The sequence below is a fragment of the Ambystoma mexicanum genome, chromosome 6q, assembly GCF_040938575.1.
Source record: "Ambystoma mexicanum isolate Mex_15411 chromosome 6q, UKY_AmexF1_1, whole genome shotgun sequence".
Classification (NCBI taxonomy): Eukaryota; Metazoa; Chordata; class Amphibia; order Caudata; family Ambystomatidae; genus Ambystoma; species Ambystoma mexicanum.
Genome location: NC_090937.1, coordinates 631,846,383 through 631,869,963, shown reverse-complemented (window position 1 = coordinate 631,869,963; position 23,581 = coordinate 631,846,383). Strand labels below are relative to the sequence as shown.

Sequence of the window (23,581 nt, the reverse complement as noted above, 5' to 3'; positions counted from 1 at the left end):
GCGTTGGTTTTCGCTCTTGCCATTGACAGATCAGTCTCTGGATAATGTCTTGCTTGTAGTTTGTCATGTCGTTTTTGGAGTTGGAGTTTTTGGAGTTGTACTTCAGATTCTTTAGAATCACTCATGATCCGCTTCTTAGCATCTGTCCATAGGGTAGGTCGCGTAAGATGCTGGGAGGGTGAAACTCATCTGGTGAAGTAAATTATTCCGATCGGTTTGCTTGGTGTATAGCGTTGTTGTGAGTTTAGGTCCTTTAATAACTGTCTGTATGTCAAGATAATGTACATTAGGGTATGACGCTCACCTGGTATCCACGGGGACATCACTCAGCCTGTTCTGACCTCTTACAACCTCGAACCCTTCCCTGGAGTCTACTCGACTGGAGACTGGGCCTCAAACACAGGATTGGTAGAGTTTAAATCCCTATTGTCTCTGTGTGCTTGAACCCCTTCTTCCCCTGGGTCCAACCCTTCCCTTTGATCCACAGCTCACCTTGTTTTCTTGGAAAGTGTGCTCTCCGTCCTGCATTCAGCGCAGGGGCGTGTTGATTGATGCAGGCTCATTGCTGCCTAGTTACTTCACTGGCAAGAGTCCAACAGGTAAGTATAATGATTCTTTTGAACAGTTCTCTAACTTCGTTCCTTTCCTTCCTTCGATGATGGCCGGTGTCCGGGGATGGCGACGTGCTTCTGAGATGAGTAGCTCTGAAAGTGAGCTGGGAGCACGATGCACGATGTGACCCTTTCGTATTTGTATTGAACTGAGTTATTTTTCTGTGTCTTTTAGGTGCCGCAACGTTTTCAGCGTGGATGCCGGTTATGAAGAAGAAATGCGGTGAGTAAGCACGGTATGCGGCACCTCTAGATGTTTCCACGCTAACCTCGAGTGTCTTTTCTCTCTTGCAGATGGATGTGAAGTTCCGGAGACAGAGTTCCCCCAGACCGGCTGGGATTCAGGTAAGCGTTTGATGCTCGTACAGTCTTTAAAAATAAGCGAAGATTTGCTGAATGCATACTAATGCCTTTTTCTGTTCTTTTCCCTTTTCCTTAGGAAGCGGCTTGCCGGGATGGGAATGACACCGCCGAAGATGCCCGCTGAACAGAAGGAGTGATGAACGATGGGCAGAAGCGCCGCAAGGTAAGGCTGTTCCTAACAGTGTTCTTGTTCTTGCAGGAGGTGAGGGCAGAAGAAAGATGCAGGCCTACTGGAGACCGATCCGAACACGGTGAGTGTCATGCTGCAGGTGCAGAAAACACAGAGCATGCTTCTCAGCTTGGGCATGGCTTAAATAGTCTCTGGGTATCCCAGGTGTCTCTGGGCTGAACCACACCCAAAAGGCTAGACTGCACATGCAGTTCTGGGAACCGAAATATGTGGGGGCATCCATCCTGTCCCCATTAATGCACTACAAGTCCAATCCCCTATGTTATCCTATGGGAGTGAGTGAGTCTGGTGCCACAAGCGCCAAGTCTGACTCCAAGTGGGTCTTTGGAGGGATGGAGAGGCCTTTGAGGGCCATGTAGGTGATTGTGGCCTGGCTCCAGCCTGACATCTTGGAGGGCTGGGGACATGAGGGTCAGGAATCATGACATAGGGTTTCCTATTTCCATAGTGAATTGTATGCGTGTGTCTATGTTAGTCAAAAATTCCTCCAGCTCTTCTTTTGTTCCAATTTTTTCAAATGCTTTTTCCATTGCTGATTTCAATGACATATGTAGTCTCAAAGTCATACATGAAGCTATTTGCATACTTGGGTGCCATGTGGGTACCCATCGCTGTTCCTGATGTATGTATATTTGTAGGTCTGATTGTACTCAAAGCGTGAATTCATAAAAATGAAATTCAGCAATATCATTAGAAATTCTTTACTTGCTCCTATTGGTCCCGCCTTTAACAATAGTCTTTCCATTGCTTCTTGTCCCAGATTATAGGGAATGCTAGTGTACAGACTAGTAACGTCTATGTTAAATAGTATGTCACTGGTTGTTAGTTCAATTTGATGGAGAATTTGAAGGAAGTGTGTCTTATCCTGGACATACGTGGACGTTTTATGGACAATTGGTTGGAGAAAATAGTCTATATAATTGCCCAGAGGCTGCAGGATGCTCTGTAGTGGCTACAATGGACCTGCCAGGAGGATTGTCTAGTCTTTTATTAATCTTGAGTAGTGTGTATAGATGGGGCATTTTTGGATGCAGTGTCAGTAAATAGGATTTGGTTTTGGTGGTGATCCATTCTCTTTCTATAGCTGTGTCAAGTAAGGTTTCCAAGTCTTTCTTAATTTCCATGGTCGATCTTGGGTTAATGGAGCATATGTGTCATGGTCAGACAGTTGTCTTAGACATTCTTGATGATATTGTTCAGCATCTTGAATTGCAATAGCACCACCTTTGTCAGCTGGTCGGATTGGTATAGAGTCATCTGTGAATAGATTTTTTATTCATGAAAGTTCACCTCTACTGAGGTTATGTCTCTTCGGAGGATGGAACAGAATCTTCTTCAAGTCACTCAAAACCACTTTGCGGAATATATCTATAGAGGGTATATTGATTGGTGCGCAAAACATACTCTTAGGTTTAAATTCTCAATAAACCATTACACTATCTTGGTGCTTCTTCTCACTTCACAACCACCCACCTACTTCCAAGCCATCAAGTCTCGCGGGGAATGGAGGGGGCAGAGAATTCTGATTTCCCCCTCCCTCCTCTTTAGAGGGATTGCTCGCCAGTGCTGCTCCTTGCTATGCTGTGGCCCGGTCAGTTGCAATGCAGGTGTTTGCAAACACATCAGCCCTCGTTTTACCTGCGCTTCTTGTCCTATTCTCCGGGAGCAAACTCTCCACTGGCTTGGCCTGGCACATCTAAGCCTTCCTTGGGAGAGGGAAGTCAGGCAGGCAGAAGCTGCCGTAACACCCCTGCTGATGCTAAGCACCTGAAGGGAATCCACAGCTGTCTGCCTCCCACACCCCAAACCTCCAGCCCAGTTTGGATGGTCTACTTACCCAAGCCTGGTTTGGTTCCTGGCCTCCCTTCCTCCATAATCGATTATCATGGGCTAGGAAATCCCTCCCTTTTCTTGCCCCCTGGCACCAACCAGCCAGGCACCTCGTCGTAAAGACCAGCCAGCAGTCCTTCCGGTGATCTATGTTTTTGGGCAGGAAAAAAACAGCAAGATGCATAGAGGTGAGCAGACTTCTGTATAGGAGGGAGGTGTTGAATCCAAATCAAATCACTGTGGGAAGGTGATTCATAGAGAAAGTACTTGTTACGAAGTGAGGCGTGGTATATGCTTGCACGACGCCTAGTTATGGGTCGTGCATGCAGTTTGGATGAAGTAGGAGCCTGGCTTGGCAGTTGCCGCCGAGATCCTATTGCATGCAGACCTGCCTCTGAGTATTCCTTTCAGGTACAGTGGTGGGGAGCCATGCTAGGGAGGGGGCCCGGGGCTCACCTTAGCCTCATAACACTGGTGATGAGGATGCCGCAGTGGGGAGAGAGACGCTCGGAATCGAACGGTTCGTTCCCTGAGCATTCTCTCGGTGCCCACTAGCTGCGTCACCCGCGCGTGTCACGTGGAGCCGCCTGACGGTTGCGGCTCCTCATGGGGTGCTTGTGCACCGTCAAGGACACTTTTTGGAGCCTTCAAGGCTAATTCGGAAACAATTGAACAATTTTGGAGCCTTCAAGGCTTATTTATGGACAATTTGTTATTATGGACATTGTGAGGCTGCATTTTTCATGTGTCTTCCATGGACAGATAGTGTGTGGGTGCTTTCTGGCTGGGAGTTCAAGGGCAATCTTTTGAAGTGGATCAGGCAAAAGGGTATGAGATCACCAGCTTTCCAGGGACTGAGTGGTTCTGTTTACTTATGCTCAATGCATTCCTGAGCGAGTTGGCCTTTCTGCTGGCAGGTGCACACGTTTTTCCCTGATAGGGGGACATATTTCAGCACCACCATCCTTCTACATCTCATCAAGGGTGCGGCAGTATCAGTGCTGGACTCAGTGTGGACAACTACGCCAGGACTCCAGCTGTTTCTTTCAGCTGCGCCGTTGGACTTGCTGGCTCTTAGGACATGAGAGGTGCCTGTGCGGTCCGCAGCCATGGTGGACAACGCGAACGCCAATCAAGGGGTTGGGGCCCCGCCTCTGCAAGGTGCACAGCCTCCGGCCAGGCCCATTCCGAGGCATCAAGGTACTCTTGCTCCCATGCCTGAATTTGACATGTGTGGTCCTCCATCCAAATTAGGCCCGAGGTGGCTCCTGTGGGTTAAGAAGCTGAAGATGTACTTCCGGGCCATGGGGGTGATAGATGACAAGGTGAAAGTGAAGGTGGTGATGCTGCCGTATGTGGCTGGTTCCGAAGTCCATAGGATATTCGAGTCGTTGAACCTACCTGCTATCACGTATCTGGCTGTGAAGAACACCCTCAAAGAACATTTATTTCCACTGGCCAACCAGGACTTTGATCATTTCATCATGTGCAGTGAAAAGCAACGTGAGGATGAGACTCTTGATCAATTCTGTGGGAGGCTGCACCATCTGGCTAGCACATGCCGGTGGGAGAATGAGGAGGGTATGGTCCGGAACCATCTCCTCCAGAGCTGCAGCTCGGGTTAGCTCCGGCGTCATGGAGTCTGTGAACCAGGGCTGGCGCTAGCGCAGATCCTCGATATGGGCAGGTCGTATGAACTGGTGGACAGCCGTGCCGCCAGAATGGATGCAGCAGCAAAGCCAGGGAGGAGTGAGGAAGCCTACGCCATCGGGCGTACAGCGATTAATGCTCTCCAACGGCTGAGGTGGACCCAAAGGAAGAGTGACGCGTCACAGAGAACTGCCTTGCCACAGCTGTGTCAGATATGAGGGTATGACCTTGCACACTCCAGCGAGTGCCCCGCAAAAGAAAGGATATGTGGGTGCTGTGGGACCACCGGTCATTGTGCCAGGATGTGCCGGGCGGCAAACCCAGTAACAGTATTACGTGGCCTCAGCAGATCCGACAGTAATGGCCTGTACAAACAGAAGAATGTGGCGGCCGTGGAACAAGAGCTCCAGGAGCTGCACCTCACGGAAGAAGAGGAGGAGGAGGAGGAAGAAATATTTTTCATATCAAATATTGATTCCATCTCCAAAAAGTGCAGGCAGCCTACGTGTGTGGTGGAAATTTGTGACACCCCCACCCCGGTATGGATCGATACGGGTGCGTCAGTGTGTATAATGGCCACACAGCACTACGAGGCTCTACCCAGACCACCAGCATTGGCTGACACCAAAGCTAGAATATACTCATTCGGGGTTGATCAACCCATTCCACTACAAGGGGTGTTCACAACATCCATCACACATGCCAACCATTCCATCAAGGCAAAGTTCTTTGTGACGGATGCCAGTCCACATTCTCTCTTGAGTTTCGCAGCTTCTGAGGCGTTGGACATAGTGCACTTTGTGCTCTATGTGTACTGGGCAAACATCCACGGTATCACCTAAAGGTTTGCGGACCTATTCAGAGGAGTGGCAAGCTAAAAGTGGAACCCATCTGCCTCCATATTGACGAGTCAGTGAGACCGACGTTGTTGAAGTCCCGCCGCATTCCATTTCACCTGCAGGTGCAGGTGGAGCAGGAACTTCAAAACCTTGTGGATCTGGACATTATCGAGAGGGTGGAGGGGCCCACTGCGTGGGTATCTCCCATTGTCGTGGTGACCAAACCCAAGCAGCCGGGGCAGTACGCATATGTGTGGACAAGAGGGTGCCCAACCTCGCCATCGAGAGGGAATGTCATCTGACATCAATGCTGGACGATGTGGTGGGGGAGCTACAGGGTGCCAAAGTATTCTCTAAGCTTGACCTGCGCTCGGGCTACCACCAGCTTGAGCTGCATCCAGACTCCCGCTATATCACCACCTTCACCACCCATAATAGCCTGTATCAGTCCAAAAGGCTGAGTTTTGGAATTTCCTCGGCCACAGAGGTGTTCCAAAACGTGATCAGGGATGCCGTTGCTGGACTAAAAGGGGTAATCAACCTAAGCTATGACATCCTGGTGTATGCCAACTCTGAAACCAAGCACATGATCAAGCTGGAGAAGGCGTTGGAGAGGATCCGCGATTTGGGGCTGACCCTGCATCCAGAAAAATGTGAGTTTCTCAAGGAGAACATAGCATTTTTTGGCTTCATTTTCCACTACGGAGGGATATCACCAGACCCTCAGAAGGTGAAAGACATCAGGGACACTAGGCCCCCCCGACACTCCCTCCGAGGTACACAGCTTCCTGGGGATGGTGAATTACTGAAAAAGGTTCATCAGGAACCTTGCTTCCATCTCAGAACCGCTGCGGGCCCTTACAAAGAAGGACGCTGAGTGGACATGGTCAAAGGAGGAGCAGAATGCTTTTGATACCATCAAGGCCACACTCACAGGGGTGGAAACCATGGCCTTTTTCGACCCCAAGAAGGAATCTGAACTGGTCGTCAACGCCAGCCCTGTAGGTTTAGGGGTGGTGCTCTAGCAGCGGCCCATCATGTATGCCAGTAAGGCTCTTACGGAGACCGAGCAGTGGTACTCCCAAATTGAGCGAGAGGCGCTGGCCATACTGTGGGGCTGCAAGTATTTTCGAATCTACATTCCGGGCAAGCCATTTGTCGTCATCATGGATCACAAGCCTCTGATCCCCATCATGACTGGGGAGTCCTCTAAACAGCACCCGAGGATCGAAAGGTGGATGCTCACCCTTATGGAATTCGGGGTGAAGTTGCAGTATAGGCCCTACACACACAACCCGGCGGACTACCTGTCCCACCATCCCAGGGGCAACGGCTCGCAGGAAGGACAGCCGGGAGATGACTGTGCCGAGGTCATCAGACATGTGGTGGAGGCAGCCATGCTGATAGCCCTAAAGTTGGAGGAGGTGGTCGAAGCCTCAAAGTCTGATAGGTGTTTTCGGATGATCCAAGATGCCTTGGGCAGTGGAGACTGGAAATCGGCCCTGGCAGACATATCCAGGAGAGAAACGGATGCTCAAAATGACCTATAGGCACTGTGGCGGGCTCGTCACGAGTTATCAGTGTCGAATGAAGGACTGCTACTGAGGGGGAGGCAGATTGTCGCCCCGAGAGCATTGGTGGAGAGGGTCCTGGAGCTTGGCCACAGTGGACATCAGGGCACGGCCAAAACAAAGGTGCAGTTGAGAGCCAAAGTCTGGTTCCCGGACCTCGAGAGGAAGGTCGACGAGTTTGTGCACCGGTGCCACTGGTGTCAAGCTGCTGCACCAGTGTTTAAAGAACCGCACAGCGAGTCCATGCAAAGGAGCGACAATCCCTGGGGCACGCTACATGCCGATTTTGGTTCCACGGGATGGGGCATGTACTTTCTAGTGCTCATTGACCAATGGTCCCGCTCCCAAAGGTGGAGTTGGTGGAGTCCACGTCATTGACCATTCAGGCCATGGACAAGATCTTTGTGTTCGGACAATGGGCCCCCATTCAGGGCTGCCGGTTTGCTGCATTTATGGATGAATGTGGGATCACGCACAGGAAAGTCACGCCTGGGTGGGCGAGAGCAAATGGGGAGGTGGAACGCTTTATGCAAACTCTGAATAAGGTGTTCCGGATCACTCAGGGGCAAGGGGGGAATTGAAAAGGAACCTCTAACACTTTCTCCACGAGTATCGATCCACACCCCATCAGTCAACAGTAGTGGCCCCGGCAGAAGCCATGTTCAACCGGTTCCTGAGGGGATTGATACCGGAGATGGAGGGATGACCTCACGAGGTCATTGAGAACCAAAAGGTCCTGGAAGAGAAGAGAACATGCAATGAGCGTGAAAACATCCAGAGGCATCTGAAGCCGGCCAGCATCACGATGGATGACACTGTCATTGTTCGCAATCGGCAGCCTGAAGGGAAACTGTCCCTCAACTATGAGCCAACCCCCATGGACGTGACTCATGTTAAGGCATTGATGGTGATAGTGTCCGACAGAAGAGGAACAGTCACAAGGAACTCTTGTTTCTTTAAAAAATTGGACACTTGGGAGAACCCTGAGGTTCCTCGGGAATGCGTGCCACTGATTACCACCTCCAGCGCAGCACCGAGGCTCGAAGAGGACACCGGGGACCCAACCCCAGAGGAACACCATCAAGTGGAGAGCAGAGAGGAAGGGCGGTACCCCCGCCGTGAAGGACGAAGATGCCCAACCCGGTTCCAGGACTACATTCTGGACCCTAGTTCCTGAGGGCAAACGGGACTGTAACAGCCCACGTTGGGCTCCACCTTATGTTATATGCTGTGTTTTCACTTGTGTGTCACATTGACATGTTATTATACGTTTGAGTAATGGTCATGTTTGTTTGTTATGAAAAAGGAGGGATGTTACCAAGTGAGGCATGGAATACGCTTGCGCGACGCATGGTCATGGGTCACGCATGCAGGTTGAATAACGGAGGGGCCTGGCTCAGCAGTTGCTACTGGGATCCCGTTGCATTCAGACCTGCCTCTGAGTATTCCTATCAGGTACAGGGGCGGGAGAGCCATGATACAGAGGGGGCCCGGGGCACACCTTAGCCTCATAACAGTACTGAGACGAGGAAGAGGAACATGCAGGTGAAGCACCTGTCAGTGCTCTTTTCTGTGAAGTCACTTCTTTTGATGTCAATACACATACATATTAGACAGTTTAGATATCTTTTGCCCCACTGGTCCTGGACAGAACTTTAACAGCTTATTCATTATGCGTGCATACTGGTCCGAACGTTTTAAAGTTGTTTGTGCTGTATACGTGTCAAAATGCCATCTGCCACTGTCAAAAATGTTAATGAGGGAAAAATGGACGTGAATGACACCATATGCAACCCTGCGAACTGCAGGCTGCTCCCGATCCGCTGCAGTCTAAAGGGAGGCCCTGAGGGGAACGCAAAGCCCCGGGGTTATTTTGGCGCTGCACAGGCCAGCGAGATGGCCTGCGCGTAGAGTCCCCCGGGGGCTATTTAAGGGGCAGGGAAGGTTCAGGAAGCAGGCGACAGTTGGGACGTGAGATTGATCAGTCCTGGTCGCCTGCTCCCGAGCCTTCCCTGATTTGAGCTTGTGAGGGTTTTTTTGAGTGGAGGTGAGGAGCTGGGTAGAGTAGTTAGTATATTGGGGCAGGCAGTTTAGCATATAAAAAATATTATAATAATAATAATTTTGTGAAATTTTAGCAGAGGTACCGTAAATAGGGTACCTCCATTTTACCTTGGTCTGGGCGCCGCTGGCTGTCCGCTTTCTGGGGCCTCTGCGTGGCCTGGGGGTTTGCGTGGGCCGGTTTCTGCGGTTTTCTCTGTTGGGGCGGAGCGGTTCCTTCCATCCAGGGGGGAGGCGTTTTGTTTCGGGTGCGCAGTGGGTGTTTAGGGTCTCTGGGGGTTTTCACGGGGGGGTTTGTGGGGCCACTGCCTTGTGGGCCCCTCTCCGGGTGCATCTGTTTACCCATGTTGTTTTCCCTGCTTCTGCGTGCGCAGTCTGCGCGCGGTAGCAGCAGCGGGTCGCTGGGGGCAGTGCGGCTTGCTTAAAGGGACCGCTTTGTTTTTCTGAGTCTGCTGGGCGGTATTGATTGTGCGCTGCCCAAGGGGCAGAGTGTATGTCTGTTTTATTGGCATCAATTTGTGCTTGGGCTTCTGGTTTTGGGGGTTTTCTTCTTTTGGGGGCATTTCAGCACATAGGGGAGAGGTTTGCTAGGGCAAGGATATTTGAAAGGGGTTATAAAAAATGTTTATAATAAATAATAATAATAGCAAAATTAAATATACAATTTTAACTCTGGGGTAATATTGTTCAGTAAAAATAGGATTTTAGTTATCATTCGAGGATATCTTTATTTTCTTAGCTCAGTTTCCCCTTTCTGGGCTTTCCTTTGTACTGGGTAGCTTTCCACAGTAGGTGCTGGCTCGAGTGTTTTAGTATCGCTAGGTGAAAGATTAAAGGGCATATTTCAGTGCACAGTCATATTATCCGGGCACTATGGTGGGCCAGGGAGCGCGTAAGAAGGGCTTTGTGGATGCCAGGGCGCTGATTGAGGCCCTAGAGATTATTAGCAGTGCATCTAAGGCCCAGCTGGAAGGGGCGGTGGTGGAGGTTACGGGAGAAGCAGAGGTAGGTGGGGGCAGGCTGCAGCGTAGATCTGCGGCAGATGGGGCTCTCGTGGCAGTGGTGGCTTGTACCCCTGCGGCTAGTAGAGGGGAGGCTTGGGAATCCAGGGGCAGAAAGTTGAGGAGGGAGATTGATAGGAGAGAATCCAGTGGAGAGATGCATTTGGGTGGGGTTAGGAGGCAGGGGCCAGCCCTCAGCAGCATGTTGGGTTTTCAATAAAGAAGGATGCACGAGCATGATGTGCAAATTTAAACACGAGTGCAGCAGCTTGTGGGATGTTTTTACCCATGTATCCGAGCAATACCACAAAAACTGTGCCTTACTGGCATTGAAAACATCATGATGGCCAGAACTTCCCAGAAAATGCACAGGGAAATGCATGAAGAATAGGCTGTCACCCAATTTTGCCTATGTTGTGGGCACAGAAGGGCACTTCCTAAAACCACCATTGGGCTACACACAGTACCCTGAAACCATTGCAGAAGGGGCAATGCTGATTGCCAAAAGCACCCCTAAACTATTGGGAATTCATTTTCTTCAGGTCAAATATGGCTAAATTATGGGCACAAAATTATTTTACTGCAGAACCACACCAGTGCCATGTGCTGAACCTGGATAATATACATCCATGTAAAATCTCTTGTTTGAAATGCATTAATTCAAGACTGATCCAAAAAAAAAATGCATGCAGTACCCGCTTTGGACTCAAGGCGGTGCTAACGCTCTAAACTCTGACAGGAGAACTGCTACTTCAGAAGCTAATCAGCCTTCTGTGACAATTGGGACTTCAAAGCTTGTTAGTTAATGGAAAATCTAACCACCTGCTGTTCCCAGAGAAACCTTCTCACCTCAGAAAGCCCAGGATATCACATAGGCATGCTAACCAAATGCAAAGTGGCCCCCTGGTCTGTTGACCTCAGCTTGCTGGAGCCCACACAAAAGACCTTTTCCTTTGAATAGGATATGGTGATTTTGACTGTTTCCTGTCAACAAAGATCTGGCAGCCAGGAGAGACATGTGATCACTGTCATCCCCAAACTTTGGGGGCGGACTCAAACACTGCAGTACTTTGAATTGAAAGCAAATATATATTTTACAGAAACACTGATAACGCTTGGTAACCAGATGACAGAAATGTGAAATTTGGGGATCCTTAAAATGAAAACATTGCCCACAATTCAAGCCCAAACTCCAATGTGTGTGATGTTCTGGGGCAAAACCCCGCTATTTATTGATACTACAGACTCTTTGTTTAAACTAGAGACATGGGAATTTACTGGAGTATGTATGGACAGGCCGTGCATATGTGTATAATTTTTAATGAAAAACCAATGTTGCATAACCCACTAAAATCGAAAATAAGTTGCCATTTCTTTACCCAAGCTCCTAGAAATGCCAGAGTCGTAACAGTGCCTACCTCATGTGATATATGATGTGTGTAGGTGATGTAAAAACAACTGTGTATTTGGGAAAATATGTATTTGGATGAAATATAGATTTGTGTGTAAAGATGACAGGGGAGGGCCCTCTGGCCATAAAATCTACCTCATCACTCTGACTCACAACTCAGTTTCCCCGATCAAGGGAGAGAGGAGGAATTGGCCAATGATAAGTGAGAGGAGCAGGTTTAGTTATGACCAACGCACACACCCACTTTCCAAAACACATAAAAAGAGACTGCTGGGACAGGTAGAGACATTCAATTCCATTTGCTGCGGAGCATGCTGACCGACGACTTCACATCCAGAGATCCAACACTTAGTATTCCAAGCTAAATAGAGACTACAGAACTTTGAACCAAGAAGGCCCACTGCAAGCAAAAGTATTTGTCAGCAGGCCTCAAAATCATTTGCAAACTATTCCACAGCCAGGCAAGCTGTCTGAATTCTTTTGCCAAGAACTTTTGCCAGTACCCTGAAAGCAGTGTTACATCCAGAATCCACTTGAGCCGGACCGGAAAGCAGAGCAGTATCCAGAACCAGAGGCCGCTGAATCCAGAGAGGCTAGACCAGCAGAGCAGAGCTGACCCAGATCGCTTTGAGCAGAACCGGTGCCTGATTGACCCGCCGAGCAGACAGAACCGCAGCCGGACGTGTTGACCAGTTCCGTGACGAGGCCTAGTTCAAATTTATATTGTGAGTACCTAGCAGAACTGTGCAGAACCAATCTCTTAGTTAAAATAATCTAATCCAAACTATTTTAACCTAAGTAGAACAGCCTCCTAGAAATCGTGTCATCTGTCATTTGTAAAGCTGCACAACTGTCACCTGTCAATTCTGAAGCTGCAAGCTGTCACCTGTCATTTTGAGTTTTACTTTAAATCCGAAAAACTACCTTTATTTAATCGTCCGTATCTCTGGAACCGTTTGGACTAGGAATGAGATTTAACTTTCCTCTGAAAGCTTAGAATACCGGCTTTCCAAATAACCTAGAACCGACTTGCTACTCCTTATTTTGCCGTAATCACAATTCACGCACTTGCGAATTTTGCCGCGATTTGCGATTTGGCCTGATTTCTTTACCTGTAAAAAGATAGCATCTTTTTGCTTTCCTCTGCTAAACGTTTGTTTGCCTCTTAATAACCATCCCTGAATCATTGCTAAAGTGATCCTGAGCTCATCTCAAGTATCTCTCACTCACCCTGAACCTCCTAAAGGGAATTAAAAGCATTTTCAGCATATTTCTCACTTCACTGCCACCACATTCAAAGCACTTGGGCCTGTGTTTTAAAACTCATACCTGTTTTCTCTAAGCTTGCTGGGTGGGAATTGAATTTCGTATTGTATTTGATTGCATTCCTGAGAACTGTGTGTGTTACTTCCATCTCATTCCATTTCTTACATTGCATAGGGGAGGGGGGTGAATTGCTAGAGAAAAAGTGATTATCTTATCTTTTGCTAAAATCATATCAAGTATTTCTGTACTGCATTTTATTCCTCATTGCTTTTCCCTTGAAATCATAAAAGTATTTTTGCTACTTTATCCATCCTATACTAACTCCTCATTGATTGTAAAGAAGTGTGCTAGTGCCAGATTACCCATTGTTGATCAACATCATTTGTCTAAGTGTGCTATCAGATATTAATTTATTATAAAGTGTGATATATATATATATATTGTTTAAATTCTCAAATAAACCTTTTAATTTGCAAAACAAACCTACTTCTTGGCTCAGTGGGGTCAGGGGGATTCTAAGAGGGGGGTGTTATACAAGGGTGGTCATCCAGAGTACTGAACTAGAAATAAAAATACATTAATAAGGGTTTTCCGATGACACAGTTTTCTCAGGCAGGGGACAGTGGGACAGGGTGAGGAGAGGGGCAACGAGGTAGGGGGACGGACAGCATGCCAATTAAAGTGGGGGGTGCCTATAGGTCGGGCTCAGTTTATCAGAATAGTAGGGGGGGGCACAGAATTTGGTGAGAGGTTTTGGGGCGATCCCAAAGGGGTAGGAGAGGGGTGAGAGGAAGGTGCTTAGGTAGGGTGGAGGAGGGCCTCGGGGGGGGGGTACCTGTGAAAATGTTAAGGGGTGGTGGCCGTTGTTTGGAGGGCATGGACAACGGTGGCGAAGCCCTCACGCTTGCTGCACGACAAGGTGAGCAAGCTTTAGGGGGACGGGAGAGGGGTGTTAGCGGCACAGAGTAAATACAGAGAGACTAACGGAGGTTGAGAGGATAGCGCAACTTCGAGCGTGCGGTAGTAGCCCCAGTTCACAGGAGACAGGGCACAGGATAGGGTGGGAATTGAGTATGCACAGCACAGGAGGAACTTGGCTCATTTGAGCTTTGGGGCAGCTGGGGGAAATGATGAGTGGGACTGCATGGATGGGGGTGCACTAGGGCCCCTGGGGCAGGCGGGAAAACTGGGGTAACGGACGCAAAGGTGCTGGAAGAGTAAGTTATATGGATAGGACTGCTTGGATGGGGGTGCAGGTTTGGCCGCTGGTGCAGTGGTGGAGAGGAGTAAGGCAGAAAAGGGGGGCCTGCATGGACGGGGGTGCACTAGGGCCTCTGGTGCAGGTGGGAAACATGGGGTAATGGACGCATGGAGCTGGAAGTTTAAGTTATATGGAGTGGACTGCATGGAAGGGGGTGCAGGTTTGGCCCCTGGTGCAGTGGTGGAGAGGAGTAATGAGAAAAAGGACCTGCATGGACAGGGGTGCACGTGGGCCCCCAGTACAGGGTGGGCAACACAGGACCATAGTAGGAAGGTGGGGGGCAGGGGTGAGCAGGAGGGTAATAGGTTAGAAGAGAAGGGGGGTCTAAGTGGGAGTATGGTTTAAAGGATGGGGGTTAAAGTGGTGATGTATATGGGGACAGGTAGGAGAGGAGCGGGAGTGTTTCCCTAGAGGGAATAAGGAGATGTCCATGTGAGGATGGGTTGCCTGAGGAAGGGGTTAGTAGCGGGGTGGGAAAGGTGGTGGAGTTGGGAACTCATTCATTTAGGATGGGTGCAGCATCTGAAGGTAGTAGGTTAGGCTTATCGGAGGATAAGGTGAAAGGTTTGGGGCGGTGGAAGTCCGAGAGATACAATAGGGTATGTCAGGGGCTTGGGTAAAGGGGACGTTTGATAGAAGTTTTCGAAGGATCTCAGGAGTGTAGCATGTGGAAGGATGGTTGATATTTGTAAGTGATTTTGTAATTTCTTTTTCAGATGCTGCTCGGAGGCCGGGGGAGTTGCTGCAAATCTGGATCGTGGGGCACTCGATTGTTAAGTGGGCAGGGAAGGAAGTAGAAAAAAGGGTTTTTGGCAGGCAATTGGGTTGTAGCTATAAAGAGATATTGGTAAGATGGTCTGGTTTAGGGGGGCTTCGCTGGGATCAGCTATTTCCTATGTTGACAGGATTGAGGGAACACTATGGGGCTCCAGAGGGGGTGATCATTCATGCAGGGGAAAATGACCTGGTAAGAGATACAGGTGTGGCTCTCCATTAAATTTAAAAAAAATGGAAAGGGATTTGTTATGGGTCCGAGAAATGGGGCCTCAAGCATGTGTAGTTGGCACTAAGTTGTTGCCGCGGAGAGTTTGGAGGGGAGCAAGAAGTGAGGAAGCAATAGAACGGGCAAGGAAGGGGATAAAAAGAGAGATGCAAAAATGTTGTGCTTCGGCGGCGTTACAGGTTTTGGACCACAAAGAAATAGTTTCTGAAGGGTTCAGGATATTTAGAGAGGATGGTGTCCATTTGTCCGTTTTTGGAAATACTCATTATTTGTCGGAATTGACCTGGTTGGTGAGAGACATGGTAAAGAGATGCAAGTAGGACGGGATGGTGGGTGGGGGGGGCAGAAAGAACACCTCGGGGAGGGTTTTTCTGTTGCCGGGGGCATGGCCCCTTTAAATGTGGGGGAGGGAAGCACAATCGGAGAATGGTGCGGGAAAAGGATGGGGGTGGTGCTGTTTGCACAAACGGGATACCCTAAGGGAACAGGTGTTGAACCTGAAGGGGCATGGCCCCGGGGAGAAAGCGGGACACCTTGAGAAGATGGTAAGGTGACGGTAGGGACCAAGGGATAGTTAGGGAGGAAGTGGATTTATTTAATTATTTAATTGTTGGGGAAATGAAAGTGTTGAATTATTAATTGGTTGTTTAAAATAGTTTGTTAGTTTGTAAGGCCAGGGAGCCAGGTAAGCAGTTATTTTTAAGCTTTGGCCTGTCACATTAAAGTGACCTTTTCCACTGTAAATGAGTCTGGGTTTTTGTGCAGTAAGCCAAAAGTGTCCTGTGGAAAAAAGTTGTAAAGTTGCCCACCCTGACGTGCACTTCAGAGCTAGGCGTCTCTTAAAAACGCCATGCGCCATCTGAAGTGATCACCCTGCTGAGTGATTTTAGTCTGTTGATGTTATTTATAGCCTCATAACAAGGTCCCTATATGAAAACGAAAATGTCCTATGCCGCGGTACTGTGTGAGGCAAACTGCAGGCTCTCTACGAACGAATATAATACAATGTTGTTTGGAAATCCCTAGCTACTACTATCAAGAGAAACGTTACATTTCTGCACTAGAGGGCAGTGTTTACCCGTAGTTACTCGGCTACCAGCCCGATACATCCTTTTAACTGTGGACTGAGGTGAAGAAATAGTGTAGTAATGGTCATTGACATTGACTTTCATTGATGGATTTTCCAAAAATGCCGTGCGATCGGGAACACAGGGTGAGCACACTTACATAAGAGGACTCAAGTCTCACAGTTTGCTGCATTGTGTTACTGCTATGCGGAAAGCAGTCACTTCATTCTGGGTCTCTGGCAAACCACAAACACTCTCTCAGCAGGGCAGGAATTATTTTTGTTCTTACTTCTGTGTAAGTGCTCGGTACCATACCGCCCTTTCCCGGGGTTTCCGCAGCAGCAGCAGCAAGCCGTGCCGAGGTCATGATTCTGGGGGAAGGCTGTGACGCCGGTGTCCAGCCCCGCGCCGACAGAAGCAGCATTCAAGCAGCTCTTAGCGGCACGCTGAAAGAAGTGCGTATTTGGCACGAATGTGTAATCCCCTCACGCAGGAGAGCGAGTGCTTGCTGAAGGTGTGGAAGAAAGGGAAGCGTGAAGTAGCGTGTAAAGAAAGCGCCCTGTCGGAGACCACTCTACGGACGCTGGGCTTAATTAACTAAAAGTAACACCCCAGTCCGCCAGCTGACACCCCCCACCACCCCATACCCCGCTGCTCAAAAAGTTGGGAAAAAGCATATTTTGACTCGGGACGAGGAGCGTGTTTCATCTGTTCATTGTGTTGGAATGTGGCGAATTCGAGATCGTTAAGAGGGGTTACCCTCCGACCCCCCCATCCTCCTTAAAAAGAGGCACGAAGGTGGCGCAAGCCAGACGGGCCGGGCCATGCTCGGACCCACGGTGGCTGTGAAACAGTTAACGCGACTCCTGGCCACGAATTCCCAGACAGGCCTTCCTTAATCCCTTTTTTTCTCCTGGTTATTATTATAGCAATCTAACGGTTCCCCTCCCTGGAGCTGAGCAGCCTCCTTCCACCCCCCTTCCACTCCGAGCGAGCGCTGGAGCAGTCAGGGAAGCCTGCCGAGTAGGGGGGGGTGCGGGGGGGCGGGGGGTGGGGGGGGGAGGAGGGACCCCCAGCCAGAGGCCGGGCTGGAGGCAGGACGAGGAGCTGCTGCAGCGCACTGACACCGGAGCAGCGAGGGGCGGCGCAGCTTACACGGGCGCAGCTCACACGGGCGCAGCGCGCAGCCAACGGGATTACGAGTGTGCACAGAAGGACCGCTGGCACCCGACTGGCAGGGGCTGCTGCCGCCCGTGCCACCCCAGCCTGGACCACAAAGAGAGGAGGATTGGATGCCTTTGCTTTGCTTTTCTTTTCTTTTTTGCTCTTGGTTTCTTTGAACTGGCTCCTTTTTGGATTACACCGAGACTTGCGCTGTCTGGAGAAAGGAGCACAAAAGAATCCCCGCGACGGGACCTGCCGGGAACCGCTACGTTCCCCCCAACTACAGCAGAGGAGCGGGTCTGCTGATCCCTCAGCGGGGGCTCGCTGCCGGCACTAGCGGGCGCCCACCTCCCGTGCCCCCTGAACGCCCCGGGGCGCGCACACCACCCGCTGGGACACGCTTTCTTCATTTCGAAGACCACCTTGCTACGGAGACATTATCACAAGTTGTAACCATTCTAACTTTTTGTTCGGTTATATTTATATACTCCATTTTCAAACTTCGGATTTAAAGTGGGCTTTGTGTTTCGTTCGCAGAATTAAAGTCAGATTGGTCGTGAACTTCCCCAAGCCAGGAGCACCGGCGGCTGCCGGGGAACATGCCCCCTCCTCACTCCGGGGGGCCCTGCTGATGCAGGTTGCTGCTCCGTGCCCCAGTGTACTTCCCTGCAGCCCGACCGCCGCGCTGAGTGCATGCTTTTGGGTTGCCCTGCTCTCCCTGTCTCTCCATCAGCCTCTCTGGATAGTGCCATCTGCAGACAACATGCCTCTTTCGCCAGGTGACAGCCGTGCCCTGCCCTGCTTGCTGAGGCCTCCTCTTCGGTTCTACGCCACCATCTTCTTGTGGGTTGTTCTCTCGGCCGGCCTGCCCGGGGCTGACTCCACTCACTCCTCTGCTCCTGCTCAGCTGCGGCAGGTCTTCCAAGTGTTGGAGGAACAGCCACCAGGCACCTACGTAGGCACCATCACCACCAAGCCTGGCTTCACCTACCGACTGAGTGAGACCCACCCCCTCTTTGCCTTGAATGCCACCACAGGACGCATCCACACCACTGCCAGCATAGACCGCGAGAGCCTGTTACCCAGCGATGTGATTAACCTTGTTGTGCTCTCTAGCCAGCCCACCTACCCTACTGAGGTGCGCATCCTAGTGTTGGACCTCAACGACAATGCGCCAGCCTTCCCAGAGCCCTCCATTACCGTGTCCTTCAAAGAAGATGCACAGGGTGGCCGTCAGGTACTGCTGGACACGGCCACTGACGCTGACACTGGCTCCAACGGAGTCGACCACCGCTCCTACCGCATCGCAGCGGGCAATGAGGAGAATCGCTTCACACTGGCTATCACCCTCAACCCTAGTGGCCAAGGTGCCTTCCTTCATCTGGTCTGCCAGGGCGGGCTGGATAGAGAGGTAGCTGCTGCATACCAACTGCTGCTGGAGGTGGGCGACCGTGGTAGTCCGCGGCGCTTGGGACAACTGCAAGTTAATGTGACAGTGCAGGATGTGAATGACAATCCACCTCGTTTTGAGCTTCCACATTACCGTGTAGAGGTGGCAGAGGATGCCGCCCCCGGCTCAAGTCTGCTGCTCGTCTCTGCCTCTGATCCAGATGAGGGTAGCAATGCAGAGGTGCGCTATGAGCTTGCCGAAGAAGGTGGTGGTGGGGGCGGTCCGTTTGCCTTGGACTCTGTCACTGGGGCACTGACATTGCGTGAGCCGCTAGACTTTGAGGCGCGGCGGCAGTACTCCCTCTCCCTGCGTGCCACCGACCGCGGATCCCCACCTCTGACTGGTCGCGCTGAGGCCACCATCACCCTCACTGATGTCAATGACAACGAGCCAGTAGTGCGTTTTCGGTATTTCCCTGCTTCCGCCCGCTCAGCTTCCGTTGATGAGAATGCACCGGTGGGCACGGTGGTGGCACTGCTTACTGTCACTGATGGTGACTCTTCAGCTGCCAATGGCAACCTCTCAGTGGCTATCCTGGGTGGTAATGAGCAACGACACTTTGAGGTGCAGTCCAGCAAGGTACCCAACCTCAGCCTCATTAAGGTGGCCAGTGCACTAGATCGTGAGCGAATTCCATCCTACAACTTGACGGTCTGTGTTTCCGATGGTGGGAGGCCACAACCTCGCTCCTCAGTGGCTAGCCTGGTTATTTTTGTCAATGATGTGAATGACCATCCGCCTGTATTCCAATATGAGGATCAAGATAAGGGTGGTCCTTACCGTGTGGAAGTGGCTGAGGACCTGGCTGTGGGCAGTTATGTCTATGGTGTTTCCGCCACTGATGACGACTCAGGCCTGAATGCCCACCTGCGCTATGCCATTGTATCTGGCAACACATTGGGATGGTTTGGTATCAGTGAGGGGACTGGACTTGTGACAAGCATTGCGTATTTGGATCGTGAGACAGCTGGTGAGGTGGCACTAAACATAAGTGCCCGCGATCAAGGTGCTCAGCCCAAAGTCGCGTATGCCACCCTTGTGGTCACCATTGTTGATGTCAACGACCAAAGTCCACTCTTCAGCCAGGGGACCAATATTCATGTCTCCCTAACAGAAAATGCACCAGCGGGCACAGAACTGCTGACACTATCTGCTTCTGATGGAGATCTGGGGGCCAATGGCACAATACGTTTCACATTTGACCCCGAGACAGCCGCACAGGCCCTATCAGCCTTCCGTCTTCATCCTGTCTCTGGGCGATTAAGTACCGCAGCCGAGTTGGATCGGGAAGACCTAGGCCACTACCTGCTTGTTGTGCTTGCCTCTGACCTGGGCTCCCCGCCCCTTTCTTCTGTGGCCAGGATCAATGTGAAACTACTGGATGTCAATGACAATAGCCCGATCTTCTACCCAATACAGTATTTTGCAAACATTCAGGAGAACGAGCCAGCTGGGACATCGGTTATCACTGTCTCTGCATCTGACCCCGACCTGGGCAAAAATGGCACAGTGTGGTATATTATCACAGCTGGAGACACCACCAAATTTCACATCAATGGCAAAACCGGGGTCATTTCCACCAAAGCATCACTAGATAGGGAAGAAAAGACGGCCTACCAGTTACAGGTGGCTGCGTCGGACGGTGGCAACCTCCAGTCACAAAACAATGCCATAGTCACCATCACTGTGCTGGACACACAAGACAACCCTCCATCCTTTGACCAGGCCTCCTACAGTTTTGTTATTTTTGAGAATGTTGCTATTGGCTATGGTGTTGGCACTGTTGTGGCCTCCTCTATGGACCTCAATACCAATATCACATATCTGATTACCACAGGCGACCAAAAGGGCATGTTCTCCATAAACAGGGTCACTGGGAAAATCACAACAGCAAACATCATCGATCGAGAAGAGCAAGGCTTCTATCAATTGAAAGTGGTAGCCAGTGGCGGGGCCGTAACTGGAGACACCCTGGTCAACATCACGGTCAAAGATTTGAATGACAATTCCCCCCACTTTCTCCATGCGGTTGAAAGTGTCAATGTCGTGGAGAACTGGGAGGCAGGGCACACAGTATTCCAGGCCAAAGCTATGGACCCGGATGAAGGTGTCAATGGCGTGATCGTCTACAGCCTCAAGCAGAACCCCAAAGGGCTGTTTTCCATAAACGACAAAAATGGCTCTGTGAGCTTAACGGCACTCCTTGACATAAATGCTGGCACCTACCAAGTGGAGATTCTGGCCTCTGACATGGGAGTCCCACAGCATTCGTCAACTTTTATTTTAACAGTGTCTGTCCATGACGTTAACGATAACACACCCGTGTTTGATCAGATCTCATATGAGGTTTCTATTCTGGAGTCAGAGCCAGTCAATTCGAGGTTCTTCAAAGTCCAGGCTTCGGATAAGGATTCAGGGGCCAATGGGGAAATTGCTTATAGCATTGTCGCAGGAAATGCTGGGGATGCTTTTGGCATATTCCCTGATGGGCAGCTTTATGTGAAGAGTGAGCTGGACCGTGAAGTTCAGGACAATTATCTTCTGCAGGTTGTTGCATCTGACAGAGCGGTCGAGCCGCTCAGTGCCACTGTGAATGTGACCATAATTCTTGAAGATGTAAACGACAATAGGCCACTGTTTAACAGCACAAATTATGTTTTCTATTTTGAAGAGGAGCAAAGTGGTGGGTCATTTGTGGGTAGAATCAGCGCCAAGGATAAAGATTTTGGACCCAATGGGGAAGTGATGTATGCATTTGAAATGATGCAGCCTGATTTCGAGTTGAATACAATGACTGGAGACATTTTTAGCACCCACAAATTTGACAGGGAATCCCTCATGAGGCAAAGGGGATCTGCAGTGTTTAGTCTTTCTGTGACCGCAACAGATCTAGGTCTGCCGAAGCCTCTGAAAGACCAAGCAGTTGCCCAGATTTACATCCGTGATATCAACGATAACCCACCCAAGTTTTCAAAAGACCTCTATCAAGCCACTATTTCAGAATTAGCTGCAAACATGACACAGGTTCTCAGAGTTTCATCCTCAGACGTGGATGAAGGTGTTAATGGCTTGGTTCAATACTTTGCACTTAAAGGGAACGAAGAAAGTAAGTTCGTAATCGAGAGTAGCACCGGCCAAGTTACGTTAATTGGCAAATTGGACCACGAATCCACAGCTGCCTACTCCCTCATTATTCAAGCCGTTGATTCTGGGTCAGTGGCTCAAAGTTCTACGTGCACGCTTAGCATTGAGGTCCTAGATGAAAATGACAACACACCCTCGTTCCCCAAATCTACGTTGTTTGTGGATGCCCTGGAAAACATGAGGATTGGTGAACTTGTATCATCGGTCACTGCCACTGACTCGGACTCTGGAAGCAATGCAGACATTCATTACAGTATCACAGGAACAAATAACCATGGGACCTTTAGCATCAGCCCTAACACTGGAAGTATATTCCTTGCAAAAAAATTGGATTTCGAAACTCAATCTCTGTACAAGTTGAACATAACAGCCAAAGATAACGGCAAACCTCCTCGTTCCTCTACAATGTCTGTGGTGATACAGATTAGGGATTTCAATGATAACCCACCGAGTTTTCCTCCTGGCGATATCTTTAAATCTATTGTGGAGAACATTCCCATTGGCAGCTCTCTCATGTCACTCACAGCACATGATCCCGATGCCGACATTAATGGCCAGCTAACCTATGCTATTGTTCAACAAATGCCCAGAGGCAACCATTTTGGCATCGACGAACACAGAGGAACCATATACACGGTTGCCGAAATAGATCGGGAGTTCACTAATCTTTTTGAACTTACAGTGAAAGCAATTGACCAGGCGGTTCCTGTAGAGACAAGGAGATTTGCCTTAAAGAATGTGACAATTTTAGTCACTGATCTAAATGACAATGTTCCTATTTTTATATCCCAAAATGCCATTGCTGCGGATCCTTCTATTGTGATCGGTTCGGTTCTTACCACAATTATAGCATCTGACCCAGACGAAGGGGCAAATGGGGAAGTTGAGTATGAAATCCTAAATGGTGACACAGAAACCTTTATTGTGGATCGTTACAATGGCGATCTCAGAGTGGCATCGACCATGGTCCCCTCCCACCTGACCTACAACCTTATCATTTCGGCCCGGGACATGGGGCCTGAAAGAAGAGCTTCCACGACTGAATTGACCATTCTTCTTCAAGGGCTCGATGGACCAATTTTTACACAACCCAAATACATCACAATTTTAAAAGAAGGGGAGCCAGTTGGTACCAATGTGATTTCCATTGAAGCAGCGAGTCCGAGGGGTTCTGAGGCGCTGGTGGAATATTACATTGTTTCCGTCAGGTGTGAAGAAAAAACAGTTGGGCGTCTTTTTACCATTGGAAGGAACACTGGGGTCATTCAGACGGCGACGGTCCTCGACAGAGAATATGGAGCCCGTCTTTACATGGTGGATGTGTATGCTATTGAAAAAGAAACAGTGTTTCCGCGGACCCAACGGGCAGAGGTATGTGACATTCATTGTGTTAAATTGCAAACTCAGTATACGATGTTTGTGTTAAAAACTCGTTTTGCCACACTGCAATCTCAATGACACACTCTTTGGGGTTTTAAGACATTTAAAAACAATGTCCCGCTCATAGTTGCTTTTGTTATTCTCATGTTTTATTCAGTAGGCTCCTTGATTTGTTCCCCCTCTAAAATGTTGTGTACGCAAGATTGCTTTGAAAACATTATCCGGGATGTGTGCAGATACCATTCCCGCAATCACTATTTTGGAGTTTATTTTGTGGGAAAAATGAACCACAAAGCCAACAACTGGAAGGGCTCTTCTG

General features: G+C 49.7%; 1 protein-coding gene across 1 annotated transcript in view; it reads left to right on the top strand.

The window, feature by feature from the left end:
- Positions 1–17,256: 17,256 nt before the first annotated feature.
- The window catches only part of FAT4 (FAT atypical cadherin 4), a 438,908-nt gene continuing 432,583 nt past the window's right edge, over positions 17,257–23,581 (top strand). Inside the window, exon 1 of the mRNA XM_069631121.1 lies at positions 17,257–23,253. Within this exon, the coding sequence (XP_069487222.1) occupies positions 17,920–23,253 (5,334 nt within the window). The 5' untranslated portion in view covers positions 17,257–17,919. The remainder of the gene's footprint in view (positions 23,254–23,581) is intronic.